Here is a 19,452-nt window from a genome sequence, read left to right as displayed (position 1 = left end):
TTTTGCCTTCAGTACTAGAATGACCAACAGATAAAATATTGGCTGAATACTTCTACTGATAGTTTGGAGTACCTTTTGCCTTTTCCAGTGAAAACAAACTTTTTACTTAGAGACTTAAATAATGTGTTGGTTCTTTGAAGGGATAAAATATGCTGCCAAGGAGGAAGAAGAGGTTGCACAACAGACAAAAATGCCAAAAAGAAGAAGAGTTGGTTCTTATATGCCGATTTTCTGTATCCGAAGGAGTCTCAAAGCGGCTTACAGTCGCCTTCCCTTTCCTCTCCCCACAACAGACACACTGTGAGGTGGGTGAGGCTGAGAGAGCCCTGATATCACTGCTCGGTCAGAACAGCTTTATCAGCACCATGGTGAGCCCAAGGTCATTCAGCTGGCTGCATGTGGGGAGTGCAGAATCGAACCCGGGATGCCAGATTAGGAGTCCATAAGATATGCAAAAAGATAGTGTTGGATTGTACTGTGGAAATTTAATGGAAAGTGTATATGTAAATTGTATGATTTAAGTACTTCCATTTAGAAACCCAAGAAACAATAAAAACTTCTACAAGATTTCTGAAGCTGAACTCACAACCACTTTCTAGCCTGCTTGTAACAGACAGGCAATCTTGCATTTGCCAGACTAAAGAATATCTGTTAATAATAATTAAATTATGATAAAACTACAGTTAGTTTCAATCTACATACCACTGTGTGATAATGACATTTATACAAGCACATTAACTGTACAATCCTAAACAAAGAAATACCTTTCTAAGACAACTATGTAAACACATCAATTGAAATTATAATTTAAAATGATTAAAGATTAAAGTATTGCTTTTTGTTATTTCATACCTGCACTGTACACAAATCTTTTGCTAGTACAGTAAGCATGTTAAGAAGCAGCTTTTTCAACTCAAAATCTTCATTGCTGTAAGTGAGTTTGAGGCCTTTTACCAAAGGATTATGGCTTTTCACTGTAAATGAAATGAAAATCACATTACAAACAACCTAAGAACATAAGAGTTCTGCCAGATCAGGCTAATAGTCCATTTAGACAAGAGACTGCAGCCTCCTGGCTCTGGGATTTCGAGGCTTAGTGCCTCTGAATGTGGATGTTTCCCTCAGTCATAATGGCTAGTAGCCATTGATGATCCTCCATCTAATCCCATTTTAAAGCTGTTTATTCCTGTGGCCATTACTACTTCCTTTGGAACCAAATTTCATATTTCAATAACACTCTGTATAAAGCAGTATTTCTTTTTGTTCTTGACCTACTGGCCATCAAATTCACTAGATACCCCAAAGTGCTAGTATTTTGGGAGAGGGAGAAAAAGTTCTTTTTGTGAACTCTCTCTACCCCCTACATCTTAACACAGCCCACAGCGCCACGGACTAAATAAAGCTGTCAGGGCTTAGTGGGAGGAGTTAGGGCGGGCTCTGTCCGGGACGAGGAAGGGTGCCAATTGGCCCCTTCCTCCGGACAGACCATTGGCCCGGCCGATTCCCGCCCTACCGACAAGGGAGCAACTGCGAGCCACGCAGAGCGCGGCTCGCAGTTGCTCCCTTGCAGGCGGCCTGACGCATCGGGAGGCACAAAGCGCCTCCAACGCGTCAGGCCACCAGCCAAGGGAGCCCCCGCCAGCCGCGCGCGACTGCCGGGGGCTCCCTTGCCTAGCGCCCGCTGTATTTGTATTACAGCGGGCTTGATTACTAGTAATTTTATAAACCTCTATCATGTCTCCCCCTTCCCCTTTTAGTTGTCTCTTTTCTAAACTGAAAAGTCCTAGACCTTTCAATCTTTCCTCACAGGGAAGGTGCTCCAACCCCCTAATTATCTAGTTGCCCTACTCTGTATCTTTTTCAAATCTGCAATGCCCTTTTGGAGGTACAATGGCTATAACTGTATACAGTATTCAAAATCAGGCCACACCCTAGATGTATACAGGTGCATTACAATATCAGCTATTTTATTCTCGATCCCTTTCCTAATGATCCCTAATATAGTTTGCCTTTTCAATGTTGCAGCACACTTGACTGACACTTTTACTTATTTATCTTCTACAACCCCAAGATGTTTTTCCCTCTCAGTCTGAGTAAGTTCAGACCCCATAAGCCTATACTTGGAGTTGGGATTTCTTTGTCCAACTGTGCATCTCTTTACATTTATTATTATTATTATTATTATTATTATTATTATTATTATTATTATTATTATTATTATTATTATTATTATTAGATTTATAGCCCGCCACTCCCTTGCGGCTCGTGGCGGGTTTACCAACATTTAACTTCATTTGTCACAATGTTGCCCACACCCAGTTTGTGGAGGTCCTCCAGTTCTTCAGAGTCACCCTTGGCTTTCACTATCCTGAAGAATTTTGTGTCATTGGCAGACTTGGCCACTACCTCACTCACCCCAAGTTCCAGATCACTGATGAATAAGCCAACTTGGTGTGGTGGTTAAAAGAGAGGCAGCTTCTAATCTGGAGAGCCGTGTTTGAGTCCACATGCAGCCAGCTGGGTGACCCTGAGTTATTCATAGTCCTGACAAAGCTGTTCATACAGAGCAGTTCTGTCAGAGCTGTCTCAGCCCCACCTACCTTACAGGGTTTCTGTTGTGGGGAGAGGAAGAGAAGTAAGCAGCTTTGAGACTGCTTCATATAGTGAAAAGCAGGGTAAAAAACAATTCTTCTTCTAAATTAAATAGTATCAGCCCCAATACTTATCCTTGTGGGACCCCACTGCTTACTTTCTTCCATTGTGAGAACTGTCTTTAGGTTCTATTCTTCTCTTCATTTCAACAGTTTTTAATCTGTAAAAGAACCCATTCTCTTATCCTATGGCTGCAAGGTTTACTTAAAAGTTTTTGCTGAGGTACGCTGTCAAAGGCCCTTTGAAAGTCCACATGCCTGTTCCGTTTCTCAAAGAAACCTCAGAAGTATTATGCCGTTTTCAGTTACTAATAAATTAGATTACTTACCTTCAACAAAAGTGGCAAAGAGTATTAACTGCTTGGCAAATCCCGTTTCCTAAAAATTACAGAATACCATTAAACTGTTGTACACAATTATATAATGAATGTTACTGCTTAACTGTATGTTTTAGCTAAGGAAACTGAACAATATAAACAGTATTCAGTATCATAAGTACCTGTTATGGTGGTCTTGGGTTTTAAAATACAGATTCATGAGCAGTTCTCATCAAGTGTCCCTAAACATCCGACATTGGGAAACTGGCATGAGCCCATGGTTCTTATGATGCCCTCTGGATGCTGAGGTCATACTTTAGGTATCATAGTAGGAGGGTTAAAAAAAATGAAGCAAAGAAGCAGGACATTTTCAGTGGTAGCACCTTTACTGTGCCAGGGCCCCAAAATCATTTTTTTTGTTTTATATTATTGTCGGAAGTTATTTCAGAAGGCACTCAAAAGTCTTAGCTGAATGTTTTCTGCCTTTTGGCTGGTATCATTCATTTTACTTATTATCTTGGTTTTGCACTGATTTTATTGTTATGTAAGTACTTGGTAAAAAAAAATAGCTGTGGTACACTGAAGTAGTTAAAAAAAACCCTAACAGGTAATCATAATACATGGTAGATAGCCCAAGCTAGCCTGATCTCATCAGATCTTAGAAGCTAAACAGGGTTGATCCTGGCTAGGATTCACACGGGGGACCTCCAAGGAATACCAGGGTTGTGATGCAGAGACAGGCAATGGAAAGCCACCTCTGAACATCTCTTGGCCATGTCAGCTGTGACTTTGTGGCACGCACATGCACAGATTACTAGAACACTTCTAGAAAATGTAAAGTTTGAGAAGGGGCGTCTGAGTACAATTTAAATAGGAAAACTTGACTTTCCAAGAATTTCTATTCTGTCACAATAATAGAAAGGTATCAGGAATGGGTGTATTAAAAATGTGTTAAAGTTATTTCTAGACATCTAATTCCTCTCTATATTGGATTACCGTAGTTGTTAAACTAAGATACCATTATGAAGACTACAGCTCTAACTATGCCCAAAGTATGAAACTAAAAAAATTTAACAAAAAAAATTCAAGGGAGTGACTTTGAGTCAATATTTGATATAATCACATGTTTTTCAATAACACTAACTAACAAATGAGCTGACAAAACTCATAACCATGCATACATACAATCATTGGTGCTCCGGGGTTCTGAGCTATGAGCGTGGATATCACTAAAATATCATTTCTTAGCTGACGATCATAATGGCGGGAACCACGTAAAAGCAAACTTGTAAATGCTTCTTTCAGAGCACTGCGGAAAAGAAAAGTAAAATTCAGGATGCTCACAGTTTATTCAAATGAAGACTCTAATCCAAGCTTTCTCATCCAGGGCTACATGAAACCCTGGGGTTTCTTGACAGCCCTAGAAGGTTTTCCTGAATGGGTAGGAGTTAGTTTATTTTTAATATATTTTTAAAATTTGTTAAACAGTTGAGTGACATAATCATAACAAGTTAATTTTCATAGCCCTCTCTTTCCAATTGGCTCGGGGTGGGTAACAGCATATATGGTTATGTCAACCCATCTCCCCCTCCTAAAATGGCCAGTGATGGGCCTGGAAGGGGTGGGAAGGGGAGGAGCCCCAGATAGGAATGTACACAGCTATGCTTCTCAACTATATTTGGCATGATCACACCACTTCTGGGGTTTCTTGCAACCTGAAGAATGTTTCAGAGGTTTCTCAATGGTAAAAAAGTTGATAAAGGCTGCTCTAATCAAACATATTAAGCCTTACGTGGTGTGAGACAAGTGTATCTGATGAACCATCTTCTCTCATACTTTCCTGCTAAGTAAGTAAGATCCCAAAGGGAGGCCCTGCCCCAGCAATCAATCCAGTGAGCACATGAAAGAGGGCCTTATCAGTGGCAGCCCCAAAACTGTGAAACAACCTCCCCAGGAAGGTGTGCCAGGCCCCCTCACTTTCAATCTTCAAGGTGCTGCTGAAGAGAGTTTTATTGGCTTATTTATGGTCTTTTTATTTATTTATTTTATTTATTTTTAACTAATTTGGTTTTAAATTCTTGACAGTCCTAATTAGATTTTAAATGGTTGTATTTTATGTGTTTTATTATTGTTGTTTTATTTATATTATATTATATAAACAGCCTGATGTGATACAAGGTAAAAAGAGGGCTAATAAATGCTATAAATAAATAAACCCTCCTATTGAAACACGGATATTTCAAATATAATTTTCCATCTTCTTGAATTACACTAATATTGATACTTTGAAGTATTATACTGTTAGCCATTTAAAAATTATATTCTATGGTTAATACTGCAATATATAAATTAAACCATAAAGGCAATTAAGGGCATCCCTGTTTTATTTAAGGTCTTTTATTTAAGTCTTCTTGAGTAAGATCTAAAATTGAGCTAGTATATCTGCCCATTTTCTATAGGGACAAGACAGATGATACACATCTAACCCTACCACAACCAAGGCATGAAGGCAATATTGCCTCTCTTCCTGGAAGCTCCATTGAGTGAGTGCGGCTAAAAGCCACTGACAGATTTGTCTAAACCAGGGGTAGTCAAACTGCAGCCCTCCAGATGTCCATGGACTACAATTCCCAAGAGCCCCCTGCCAGCATTCGCTGGCATTCGCTGGCAGGGGGCTCCTGGGAATTGTAGTCCATGGACATCTGGAGGGCCGCAGTTTGACTACCCCTGGTCTAAACCCTTTTAAAGCCAGCTAAGTCAGTAGTCATCGCTAAATTCCATATGTTATCTATAAATTGATATATACAGAAAAAGAAACACACACAAATCTAAAGAACAGATTATGTTTTCCCCCTTTAGCTAATTTTATATGTTAATAACACAATTATGAACACCCTTATTTAATTGTCACTTTATAGGATTTCCTAGTCAAGCATTAGTCACAAATAAGAGTTTTATACCTCCTGCATTTTAAAAGTTTGTTAAATATAAGGTTTAAAATGCCCAGCTTTATAATTTTTGATCAACATCAGCCTGTATTTGGTTTGAGTGCACTTAACTGTACACATTCCAAGTTACTGAGCTGAGTAACTATTTCTTCCTTAGAGGCATTTTCTAGTAAATTCCAAAGAACTTCCGAGGAACGGAATAGTAGCTGTCCGGTGACATCGGCATCATTCATATGAGAACATAATCTTTTTGGTGCTTCAGCTTTCATCATAAATTTGCAGTTTGCCTCTGAAACATTAAATGATCCAACAATTAGCTCCACTGATGTCACTCATTTCAGGAAACAGCAGAGAAAATCAGATAGCGTTAAGAAAAAAACACATTCATTTAAAGAGTTGTGTTATACTAACCAGAAGTGGAAAGATGCTGCAGTGTTTTAATTATCCACAATTTTTCAGTAAGTTGATTTTCAACTAATGCCAAAGCCAAGACTAAAGTTTCTGCTAAACCTCCTAATTCCACCATCTTCCTTTTATAGTTTGCACTTAGAGGTTGATAAACTGTATACAAAATAATTGAAAGAAGTCTGTAATGTTATACAAGGTATGCCAGCATAAAACCAAGGATAATATGGGGAGATATTATGTTATAAAGTTTTAGAAAAAGAGCCACTCATGTTTATTTTAAAATGTATTTATAATACAATGGCTAAGATCCCACAAAACATTTCTGCAGACAGAAGGATCCATGTACCTTCTTTACCTTCCCCCTGCAGACCAAAATGGCTACACTGATTGATTAATCTTTGATTAATCTGCATTTCATGTACAAATAAAATTCACCTTCAAATTCTTTCTTTGGTGGCTCAGCATGGTAGAAACTAATAACACACTTGCAGATTTGTATTCTTACTTGAGAACACGGCACCCTCATCAAATAACCTGAAGATACACAAGATAAATAAAACATATAACAATTATCACAGACTTACAGTTGTGCTGCATTCCCTATTTCATAGCAATTTGTATTTCTGCTCAGTATTCCATAAAAAAAGATTTTGGCTTCCGACTTTTTAAAAAGATTCCCCGACAAAGAGAATGCCTTGAGACATATTAAAGGTTTATTGCCATTAATTGCCTTCCCCACCATGCCTAGAAATTTATTTCAATTTTGTAATTTACATACTTTGATTAATATTTTACTAATTTATGAATGTTTTAATAGCACTAATGGAGTTTTGTGCTGTTTATTATAATCAACGTAAATGATATAATAAGCCTTTTCTGTGAATCCTGATGGGCTATTTGGTACTTATTTATGACATATATTTAATGAATCACTGCAATTTTGAGAAACACCCTACCCTCTTTTTTAGCATTTGTCCACTGAAAAGCCATGGAAGCTGGCTTGTCACACATACTCACCTTAACCTACCTCACAGGATTGTGCAAATAAGATGGAGGAGAGAAAAAGTGCTTTCTCCCACTTGAGAGAAACATAAATAAAAACTTCGTATTTTTACTGATTCTTGGGTTTGGAATAACTTGTATGGATCAAGTAGCTCTACAGAAATTTCTAGCACACAAAAATATATCTGAAGGAAAAGACAAAAATAAAATTTCATCTAGGCTGTAAAAAACAGCAACAGTAATCTAAAATTACCCAGTTGTGCAATTGATTCTTGAGCTTCATTGGCATAGTTAACTTCATCAGATAACTTCTTTTTATAGAATGGGAACCTACAAAACATAAACAAAACATAAACCTGTTAAAACTGTATAAAATGCCACAGAAGAATAAAGATAAGTCTTCAGTTTTCATGAAATGCAGGAAGGAACTAAGATATAGAAATTATTTATGATCACTATGATTTAATTCTGATAGTATTGATAGTTTTAACAAACCAATATACTACCTGCTCAAATCTGAGTTACATACTAAGATTGGGAACAAAATGGAAGATTTTGGTTGGGGTTCAGGGTGTTCTTGAAACAAACACCCGAACCAAACCTATTCCAAAGCCCCAAAACAAACTGTCTGCTTTGGAGCAGTTCATTTTGCTTCCTGCCTTCCAAGTGACAGTAAGTGAAACGAACCACAAAAATAGCTGCCAGCCATTTCAGTCTGACAGTAGACAGGAGCCCCCACCATGCTGTCTGGCTAAAATGGCTACAAGTCATTTCAGTGATTGAGTTTACTTCCTCCTATCAGAAATGGGGTGCTCCTGTCTTCTGTCAACTTGAAATGGCTGAAGCCATTTTAGCAGCCCATTTTCCTTTGCTCACTTCTAAGTGGGAAGGAGAAAAATCAACTGCTGAAGTGGCTTGCAGCCACTTAGTGAGCTAGAAGGGATGGCATGCCAGCCGACCCTCTGAATTGAACTGGACAAAGGTCCAGGAAATGTTTGGAGGAGGCACAAACTGAGGCATTTTCATCGGAAAATTTGGTTCTTGCCTCGGTTCATGCCCATCTCTGTTTTGGACTAACATATCAGTTAGGCTTCTTGTCCATTAAGTAGCATCAGAAAGGACAAATGTATATACTAGTCACAGAAGAGTTCCTCCAGTATGTTTCAACACAGAAAGCAATAGGGTAGGACTAAATGCTGAATGAATAGTTCTGTGACTGAAAGTGTTAAACAGGGATAAAAAACTGAGGTGTTTGGCCAAACAAATGCTTTAAAAAACTGATGCTATTATGACTGAAGTAGTTTTCTGAGCTTGTGCACACTAGTTATTAATAACTGATATTGGTTCCAAAGAGCAGGAATAATTTCCCAGCTATGGTTCCATGAAAGTTTCTTTTCATGATACTGCCCTGAGGATGTACATATCAGCATGATAATACAAGGCCTTTTAAACATCTGACTGCATTTGTAGAGTAAAATCACTGCAAGTCTTCCCTCTAGGTAATAAAATAGTCTAACAAAATGTATTGAGTTGGATCCAGACTAAGTTTTCTGTTCATAGAGCACAATCATCCTGCTCTTCATGGCAGCCCCAAATGCCCTCCCAAATCCTGTTCCAGGGAGGTCTTCTCTGCTTAAAAAACAGGATTTTTGATAGAATTTTATACTTTGGGGGACGGGGGGGATTTCAATAGCAGAAACACTTACACCTCCAGAATAATCGAGTCTATATCCAGCCTCATTAGTGCAATCTCTCGGTGATAATAATCCTTCCCCAACCAATCATATACTGAGAGACTTGTGGGAATCCTTCCATGTTATATACCACATATCCTTATCCATAGTTGTTCCACTATATATTTGTGAAACAGCTTAGGGGGTGGGACGTGTCCGGCTGTCCAAATTAGAATAGGGCCAATCAGGGTGCAGCCAGCTTTGCCTTGATTGGCCCTGTCCCTGCAGCTCCCGCCCTCCATCCCTGAACTCTAGCCTCTTTGCTCTCAGATGCCTCAGTGCCTGGAGCCAGCAGCAGGTAATGGGAGAGGGACCTGGGCAAAGCGTCATGGTGGAGGGCTTGCTAACAAGTTCTCCCGGCCTGCTGACTGCCTGCTAACGAGCTCTGTCCCAGCCCTGCTAATGAGCTGCCCAGCCCCTGCCTGCCCCACTCGATCTGGCTGCGAGCTGCGACCCAAAGCCACCTTAAGGTGCCTGGCCAGGGGCCAGGGGAGGGGGCCCTTTCAAGGCCCATTCTTAGGAATGGGCTTTGAAGCTAGTATAAATAATAAATGCTGCAATGGTAACTACATACTCACCAAACTATATTGCAGAACGCTTATGAAAAACTGATGCGTAAGAACAGTGACAGTAGATGAACACGTGAAGATTTGTTATTAGCAGTGTAACTCTGAACATAATACACATTGTGTAAATAGCCAGCATTTAAATTAAAGAATACTTACCTATACAATTTGAGAATTTCACATGTAGGTTCTATAAAATCATTGTGGTTCTCAATTCTTTCTGCACACAGGTTTAAAATTTTAGAGATTCTTGTTAACTCCTTAAGGGGCTTGTAATATTTATGAATTAAGGAAAATTGAGCAGTTAAAACAAATTAGTAATGGATCAATTTTCAGTATAGTACAGAGCCTATAGCAGTCACACTGAGCTACTCAGAATAAGAACCAGGGGAGTTACATTTGCCTTAACCGACTCTTTATAGAGAATTAAAGTATGCATTTACTTCAATCGAAACCACTGTAATCCAGGGGGCGCCATTGCATATACCATGTTAATATACCACAGTTGGCAGAAAGACTGTGCACACACCTCACTCCTAAAAGATCTGCCTCCCTGTAATTTCTAACAGCTGGATACATCAAATATCTCAAAATGTACATACAGAGAAATCTCACATGAAATCCATTGTCATTGTAAGGCTTTCCTGTTCCCTGTTCTGAAGAGACAATACAGATAATGGACTGGTACTATTTTAGATATTACAAGAATGAAAAATTCTCCTTTTTTATTATGAATGACAGACAACACCAAGATAGTAATATGATATAGCATAAATTTAATATTGTCTTTAATATTTTTTCCATAAATGAATTTTTATGGCACAGTTGACTTGATTGAATTTTATTTTTTACTTTTACTTCACTTTATATACCACTTTTCTAATAGGTACCCAACATGACTTCCATTGTGCTCCTCTCCTCCATTTTATCCTTACAACAACCTCATAGAATCATAGAATCATAGAGTTGGAAGGGGCCATACAGGCCATCTAGTCCAACCCCCTGCTCAACGCAGGACTAGCCCTAAGCATCCTAAAGCATCCAAGAAAAGTGTGTATCCAACCTTTGCTTGAAGACTGCCAGTGAGGGGCATAAATTAGGTTCGGTTAGGCTGAGAGACACCCAGGGTTACCCAGCAAGTTTCTCTGACACAGTGTGGATTCAGACCTGGGTCTCCCAAAGCATATAAGATGTTTTTCCCACTTCAAGTCTCTCTTCACTATTCATCACAGGTCATTATGAGATTGAGCTCTCATGCTGCTCACAAAATCTCATTCAGACTTTTAAATTTGAGTTGTAATATCTCCATTTTTGATTTTATAAAATCCCTGTCATTTTTTAGGTGCGGAGATTTTTCCGCAAACCCAGAATTTCTTCTTAAGTTTGCAGAAACACCTCCCTTTCTGTTCTTGGCCCAGCTGTATAGCTTTTCTGATCTACTGTGGAGCTGTGTTCTGAATGAGAAGTATAGATTCTGGAATGTATTTCCCAGTTCATGTGGTACAGTTGTCTGAAATGACAAGATGGTTTGGCTAAGCACTACATGCAAACTGATCATTATTTACTTCTTTCTTCAATTTTTAATATACAGTATGCTTAGCCTTTTGGCATTAGCCAATAGCCAATCAGGAAATGTTGTTATACAATGCATCAGTATTCATTTTTGCAGCTTATATGCATTTGTAGTTAACAACCTATTTATAATGATATTGCTATTTTCAAGCCACTGTATTATATTATACTAGCAAGAAAGCCCATTGCAACCAGGAATGCAATGGGCGCTAGGACCCAGGGGACACCAGGAGGTGCTTTTTTTTCTGCTGCGTGGAGCTGTGAAAGGCTCCTACAGGGTTTTTTTTTTCTGCTGCTTGGAGCTGGGAAAGGCTCCTACAGGGTTTTGTTTTCTGCTGCTTGGAACTGCGAAAGGCTCCTACAGGGTTTTTTTTTCTGCTGCTTGGAGCTGTGAAAGGCTCCTGCAGGGTTTTTTTTTTCTGCTAGCTCTCGTGGGCGTGCCGGCTTGGAGCTCCTACAGGGGTTTTTTTTCCTGCTGCTTGGAGCTGGGAAAGGCTCCTTCAGGGTTTTGTTTTCTGCTGCTTGGATCTGCGAAAGGCTCCTACAGGGTTTTTTTTTTCTGCTGCTTGGATCTGCGAAAGGCTCCTACAGGGTTTTTTTTTTTCTGCTGCCTCTCGTGGAGCTTGGAGCTCCTACAGGGTTTTTTTTTTCTGCTGCTTGGATCTGCGAAAGGCTCCTACAGGGTTTTTTTTTTTCTGCTGCCTCTCGTCGGCGCGGCGGCTTGGAGCTCCTACAGGGGTTTTTTTTTTCTGCTGCCTCTCGTCGCGCTAGCGGCGAAAGGCTCCTCCGGGGGTGTTTCTTTTTTTCTGCAGCTTCTCGGCGGCTGGAGTCTTGTGTTGTGTTTGCGGCGGGGGCTTCCTTGGGGCCGGCCTGACGCGGTGAGAGACGCTTCGCGCCTCTCACCACGTCAGGCCGGGAGCAACTGCGAGCCGCGCGGAGCGCGGCTCACAGTTGCTGGGGCTGGGAATCGGAGGGACCAATCGGCAGGCGCTTCGCGCCTGCCAATTGGTCCCTCCGATTGTCTGTCGTGAGGAAGGGTCCAATTCGGACCCTTCCTCATCACGGACAGAGCCCTCCTCAAGGCCCCTTAACCATTTATTTAGTCCGTGGCGCCCGCGGCGCCACGGGCGGTGTACAGATGACAAATGATAGTTATTACTCAGATGTTAACCTAGGCTATCCTCAAGGATCAGGACATATAATCATATCATATTCATCATATAATTATATAAACATCACAGCACAGTTTCACTTCTTTCCCATTCCCCTCTCCCCGTTCCTTTTAAAACTGGTTTATCTTGTACTCTTTATTTGCATTGCAAAACTGATTCAAAAGAAAGCCTCTTCCTTGGATCGTGAACATTTCCCCCCACCTTGACGACTGCCACCCAGAAAGGGTGAATTGGGGCAGTTAAAAAAAATTTGCATGTCAACCGCAACAATGTTGCAATGCTGGAAGATACCCGAGCTGAAACAAGCAGTCATTCCCATTAGGAGTACCAACAGCCAATCATTGCCCTCTTTATTTCACTCAAACTCCAGAGCAAATTATTGCATGTTCCTGGATGCCATTTTAAAACATGTTTTCTGATCACTCCTCAGTCTTTCTTAGCAAGATTGGGTGAATCTCATGGAAAATGAAAAGGATACAATCCCAGAGTCATACCGGTTTGCAACATTTTTTAGAGCTTTCAACAGTTCTTCTGAATTACTCTTAAAAAGAAAAAAAAAATAGGTTGTGTGAGAAGTGGGAATTTAAACATTTATACCCGCCTTTCTTTGTGGCTCAAGGTGGGTGTCAAATGACAATTAGAAACATACAAAACAATCCCCTCCCCATAAAAGATGCCTGCAGTCTTATTATTTATTTACTAAAATACTTATGGTTTTTAGCACAAGTAGCTGTACAAGGTGTATTTTAAAGGCACGGCACTGGTGAGTCATGGAGGAATGAAGCAAAAATCTACAATTATCCTGGTTTTTAGATTGGGGCAAGACTGCTTTAACAGGAGGCAAAAATTGGTTTATATGTCTCAGCCCTTTACCATCTTTAGACCTGAGCCATTTCTGGGTAAAACTTTTACCCCTGATCCATTCCAACCTGGCTCTAGACCTGTATTTGGAACTGAATCAGCACTACTAGCCCTAGCAGATGATCTCCAACTACAATTGGTAAAGGCAAGCCATTGTAGTTTATCTGTCCACAACTTTTGATGTGGCCAACAATTTCTTTTTCTTTTAACAGGTTTGTCACAGGTTACACAGAGCACATACACCTAATTTATGATAATCCGAGGAAAGTCACAGGTTACACAGAACAAATACATCTAACATCATAATCCATGGAAAGTTATAAACTTGATTTCAAGGAACATAGAGCTGCAAAATTCAATTACATATTGTAATAAAAATATTATAAATTAATTTTAATGTGTAATAAAAACTAAGCTGCATGAAAAACAGACATGTTATTTGCGCTGGATTGGATCCTGACACAATTCCCACCCAAGTTGGATCTTATGACTTCTTCCACCAAGTATTCCTTCAACAAAGACTTCCTCCAAGTAAAACAATGCTTTCTACCATTAGAAAATGTCATTCATTGGGGGTAACATTTTTTCTCTGAAAGAACACTAAGCAGACAAGAGTCATAAATTGCAATTCAGTGAAAGAGGATCATACAATGCAACCCTTTATGTTTAAGTTGTATATGTATTTGGCTTTATTCTTGCCTAAGTCAGTATGTGAGTCAGAATACTGCAAGAATTTTTCCTCATATTTAGAAACATAGGATTTTCTGTTCCCATTAGGTAAGAAGTTTTATATGTTAACATAATTGACCACAGTATTTTGGTGGATAAACATTTGGGATAAAAGGGGCTGTCTACTAGTTTTGTTCACTTTTTGATGACAAGAAACAATTAGTAGTGGTAGAGTCATCTAACCAGTGTAAGACAGCACTATCAATTTTATCCCAACTGCTATTGAACCATTATGTTGAACTTTTGGCAGAGAGAATCTGCAGCTTTGGAATGAATTCTCAATAAGTGGATGCAGTGAAATTCTCTTTAGTTGATCTTCAGTTGATCTTAAGAGTTTTTGGAGTGCTTTCAGACCTGATCTTGCCAATGGAAAAACAGATCAGTGCTGTTTTTAGAAGCTCTCCTGTAAACTGGCTTATTTAAATTCTTCCGATCTAACCATACAAATGTGCACCACCATAACTTCCAAACTGGACAAAAAAACAAAGAGTCCCATGGCACCTTTAAGACCAACAAAGATTTATTCAAGGAACGAGCTTTCGAGTGCAAGCACTCTTCCTCAGACTATGAACTGACCCTTATGACAGCGGGAATATGGGACTACCATAAAGTGCTCAAAGTGCTCTTTGAAGACTGGAATCTTTAATTGGTACAAAATGTAGCAGCAAGATTCTTGTCTATGGTCAGCTGCTTGGAATATAAAACTCAATTGCACTGGTTACCTGTTTGCCTCCAGGCCCAATTCAAATGCACCTTATTACTTTTAAAAACCTTAATGACACAGGGCCTACATAGGGTATTTCAATTCCCAGTTCATTTGGAGAAAATCCTATGGAGGAACACTGCAATACCTTCAATAACTTGAGAGTTATGATCCAATAAGAGAAAGTGCACTATTGTCAAGGGATCATGGATCTTGCTCGCCCTCATGAGCAGATATATGGACCATTCCCTAAGATGGTCGTGCTGCTCACAAAAGAGCAGAACATGTTCCACTGACTCAGGTTTCTTGGATGAGCATGTACAAAGTCTGTCGGCATATGGAATTTTAGTGTAGCGACCTTTAGTCACTGCCATCGGTAGAGGTTTAGTCTCGCACGCATAACTCTGGCTGATCATGAAATAAATGGCAATCCACTGAAACTAATTTAAGAAAAATACAGATAGTTTTATACACTATGGCTATACTTACTGATTCTGTTTCTTCAAGTAGCTTGATAACATGATTAAGATCCACAGATTTCAAGTGATTATCCTAAAACAGATTAATGTCATCAATAAATAGTAATATACTGCTAAGGTTGAAATTGTATGCAATCTTAACTAGGTGCTGTCAAGTTGCCTTGACAAGTGAGCAGCAGAGACGGTGTTGTGCCATTGCTTTCCTCTGAAAAAGGTTGTCTCCCTTCCAATATCAACCCTGCTCAGCATCTGAGATCTGATAAGACTGGACTGTACCATGCTGCCCTCCCTCACAGTCAGAGTAATTTCTACATAAAGAGGCATAGGATAGTGCTGTGTGTATGTGATCACAGCCCCTTTTCTTGCCCCTCTTATTTTCAGCATAACACATGTATCCTACATTTATGCACAAGTACTAGGTAAACACAGAATTTGTACTGAGTTCTTATGACTAAAAAGGTCATGACTAAAAAATGCTTGATAAAATCCCAGAAGTCAGGGAAGGAACTAAATAGGATTTGCAATGATTGGGTGCAGCAGAGCTCTATGCCCTTGTCTGTTATTACCAGGTGGATGCAGTAAAAAATTTAACTGAAATGCTGATCAGGTGACTCTGCCCAAGCCACCCAACCAGATGACAGTAAAAGCTTGCTGGGGTAAAACAAACCAAAAATTCTATAACAAAGGTTTCAAGAAATTTTATCTCTCTGTTCAAAACAATACTCAAACTAAAACATGGAATACAAAATTTCAGACCCTTAAGCATGGATAGAGCCTCTTGTGGCACCGAGTGGTAAGGCAGCTGTCTGAAAGCTTTGCCCATGAGGCTGGGAGTTCAATCCCAGCAGCTGGCTCAAGGTTGACTCAGCCTTCCATCCTTCCGAGGTCGGTAAAATGAGTACCCAGCTTGCTGGGGGGTAAACGGTAATGACTGGGGAAGGCACTGGCAAACCACCCCATATTGAGTCTGCCATGAAAACGCTAGAGGGCGTCACCCCAAGGGTCAGACATGACTCGGTGCTTGCACAGGGGATACCTTTACCTTTAAGCATGGATAAAATGAAACAGTTTGGCCTAGAACCTAAGAGTACAGTAAGCATCAGGCAATATATGTACTAGGAAGCAAAACAGTTCTGTGCACTGTTGCTCAGTTGCATATAGTATACACACAAAATTTTTAACAACTCTATAAAAATTGCTGAAAGCCACATTGATCCATAGAAACATCTAAAAAAAGGTTGGAGGTATAACAGCAAAAACACAGGTGTACAGTGTTAAAAACTGCATGCTGGCCTTCAGTTTGAAAGCAAAGTAAACGCCACGTAATTCATAGTTCTGATTAAAAAACATAATTTTACCGGCACTGTTCAATAGTGCAACTAAATTTGCCAACTGACAACATCCTGTCCTTTTCACAGAAACTTAATGGACTATTTACCTGATGTTATTTAGCACTATGCCACAAAAAGCTTTATCTGCAGATTTCCACGTATTACTTTAGACACATTACAAGAAGACAAGAGTCACCAGAAAAGACAACAATGCTAGAACAAGTTCAAAGCAGCAGGAAAACAGGAAGACTGAACTTGTGATGGATTGACCCAATAAAAGAAGCCCTCAGTCTGCATGACCTCAGCAAGGCTGCTAAGGATAGGGTATTTTGGAAATCGTTAATTCACAGGGTCACCATAAGCTGAAAGTGACTTGATGGCACTTCAGTCACTCAGGGCTTTTCCACACCAGATAAATATAGTGAAAAGCTTACCTAATGTAGTAGTTATATTCCAGCCATTCCAGATGACATCGGCCACATCCAGTGCCTGAGCAGCAAACTGCTCACTACATCCTCAATTTCATAGCGCGAGTTTGGGAATCACATAAAGCGGATTCACCAAACTATTTAGCGCGAGCTACCAAAAAGCAACCAGCAGCCAATTAGCAGAGGGAAGGTAAGGAGGCTCAAACATGCTAAAGGCACCTACCTCATCCCATCCTCGCACTCGCCTCCCTCTCCCTTGTTCCCGAGGATAGGAATTTATTTTTAAAAATGACTAACTTATTGGAGCAATGAATAGGCAGGCGTATGTGCAGGCGATGCCAGAAATAAAAAAAGTTTTCTCCCCCCCCCCCCCAAAGGGAATGGTATTAATTTTTAAATGTATCAAAGGACTCGTGATCCCGTAAGGGGTGGTGTTCAAAAAGCACTATCCAACTATGATTCTATGCAAAGGAACTGCAACAGAGATGAATTTTAAAAATTAGCAGGCATCGCAGGACCTTTAAAATGTGGAGAAAGGGGATTGGTTTTCTGGATTGATTGACAGGTGGAAGCGCGACACATCTAAGGGGCGTTGCTCTCCTCCGCCATGTCCAGCCGCAAATGTGGAGGGTGAGATGCAGGAAAAGGTGCAGACAAAGGCAAGAAAAGGCGAGGGGGGGCTGGGAAGCGTGATAAAATTTAGCGCTTTGCCATTCAGCTGGCATAATGCTATTTTTACCAATGTGTGGAAATGCCCTCACTCTTGCTGAATGAACTAGAACCAACCACTTACATGCATTCTAAGGTCTCTTACAGATTTATTGTGAGGAGAAAACAAAGAAAATAATGTTGTAAGTGCTTTCAGTCCTCCGCAGGGAGAGCAGTGGGCTACAAATGAAGTAAATATTAAATCTGTTTCCCACTCCTCCTCTAAGGAGCTCAGAACAGCAAAACTTAGTTTTAAGACTGCAAACTCTGATTTGGGAAATTCCTGGAGGTTTGGGGGGGGGCGAGCCTGAAGAGGCCAGAGTTTAGAGAGGGAAAGGACCCCAGGAGGGTGTAATACCACACAGTCCAACATACAAATCAGCCACTTGCTCCAGGGGAACAGATCTCCTAGTGTGTTGATGAGCTGTAATGCCAAGAAAGCATCAGTTCCCACAGGGTGGTTGGCCAACTCTAGCTGCAGTCTTCCATTTTACCCCACAACCATGACTGACCGACCTAATAAAATCAGAGTCCAGTAGCACCTTTAAGACCAACAAAGATTTATTCAAGGCGTGCGAGCACTTAAAAGCACACGCCTTGAATAAATCTTTGTTGGTCTTAAAGGTGCTACTGGACTCTGATTTTATTGTGCCCCTTCAGACCAGCACGGCTACCCATTTGAATCTTGACTGACCTAAGGTCACCCAGCCAACTGCACAGCACAGCACAGCACAGCACAGCACAGCACAGCACAGCACAGCACAGCACAGCACAGCACAGCTTTAAACCTGGGCACCGCAGATGGGAGAGAAACCCTTTAATCATCAAACCCAGCTGTGTTGACAAACAAACAATGCCAGAAGGCAGGGAGAGGGCAAACCCCGTTTGTTTTCCAGGTCCTCAAGGCATCTGCTAGGGAGGGCTAAGAGCTGGATCCGCCTGAACCCATTCCGCACAGGTTAGATAATGCACTTTAGAAGCAGATTTTCCGGTTCTGCACAGGAATAGCCAGCTGCAAAAGCAGCCAGAAAGTGCATTATTCAACATGTGCAGAATGGGCCCAGCTGTTCTCTTTCCTCCTGAAGAGCGAGGCAAGACGCGGATAATTTCGAAGCCGCGCCGCCCTTCCCCTCACCTGCTCGAGGCTGCCGCTGAAGTCGGAGTCCGAAAGGCGCTCCCGCCGGCTGGCGCACGAGGGGCTCCTCAGTTTCGGGATGGTCGGGGGAGGCAGGAGGCTGGCCGTCGAAACCTCGGCCCGCACCAGAGAAGCCATCGCTCCCACGGCGCCGCGCCCCTCGGCTCAAGTCTCCGCCGGCCGCCGCGGCGAGCGCGCTGCCCCAGAGCTCGGAGCAGAGGCGGCGGCGGCGGCGGCGACAACACAAGCCGGGCCTGGTTGCCATGGGAGCGGAGGAAGCCGGCTCGCAGGGGACGCCCTGTGGGAGCAAGGCAGGCCCCGTTAGGGGAGCCGGGCGGGAGCGGAATTCGCTTCCCTTTCCCCTCCGGCGGGGACCAGACCTGAGCCTCCGAGATCCCCTCCCCGCTGCCAGACGCCCCTGCGGCGCCTTGGCAAGGAAAGTAAACGGGAGCGACCCCATTTTCCACACCAAGGCCCCGACACGTAACGAGCCCGATGGCGCGAGGCGTTTCTGAAGTCCCTCCCTCGAGATATGGCGCCAAAACGCACAAGCCGGGTTAGGAGCAGAGAAAAGGCTGAGGCGACTCGGGCCTCAAGCACGCCGCCGCCTCTACGCGGAGGCAGGAGGCGCCAGGCCTTGTTCCGGAGATAGGCGCACACGAAGGGATCGGGTCACCGCCGTCACCGTGAGAGTTGAGCACGCATCCAC

The 19,452-nt window shown here is 41.5% G+C and overlaps 1 protein-coding gene across 2 annotated transcripts in view; it reads right to left on the bottom strand.

Annotated features, from left to right (window-relative positions):
• CFAP69 (cilia and flagella associated protein 69) overlaps positions 1-19,188 on the bottom strand; it is a 35,906-nt gene extending 16,718 nt beyond the window's left edge. The window contains exons 1-11 of one of the 2 annotated variants that reach the window (XM_077303537.1): positions 18,744-19,188; positions 15,152-15,214; positions 12,848-12,910; positions 9,785-9,894; positions 7,580-7,656; positions 6,760-6,858; positions 6,328-6,477; positions 6,028-6,205; positions 4,154-4,277; positions 2,981-3,029; positions 853-974 (exon numbers count right to left, since the gene is read on the bottom strand). In XM_077303537.1, the coding sequence (XP_077159652.1) occupies positions 853-974; positions 2,981-3,029; positions 4,154-4,277; positions 6,028-6,205; positions 6,328-6,477; positions 6,760-6,858; positions 7,580-7,656; positions 9,785-9,894; positions 12,848-12,910; positions 15,152-15,214; positions 18,744-18,881 (1,173 nt within the window). In that variant the 5' untranslated portion in view covers positions 18,882-19,188. The remainder of the gene's footprint in view (positions 1-852; positions 975-2,980; positions 3,030-4,153; positions 4,278-6,027; positions 6,206-6,327; positions 6,478-6,759; positions 6,859-7,579; positions 7,657-9,784; positions 9,895-12,847; positions 12,911-15,151; positions 15,215-18,743) is intronic. The other variant, XM_077303538.1, reaches the window with a different exon arrangement.
• Between the last annotated feature and the right edge of the window lie 264 nt (positions 19,189-19,452).

This window comes from Paroedura picta, chromosome 11 (genome assembly GCF_049243985.1).
Source record: "Paroedura picta isolate Pp20150507F chromosome 11, Ppicta_v3.0, whole genome shotgun sequence".
Taxonomy (NCBI): domain Eukaryota; kingdom Metazoa; phylum Chordata; class Lepidosauria; order Squamata; family Gekkonidae; genus Paroedura; species Paroedura picta.
The sequence above is the reverse complement of the archived record's forward strand: the minus strand, read 5'-3'. Positions and strand labels throughout refer to the sequence as shown.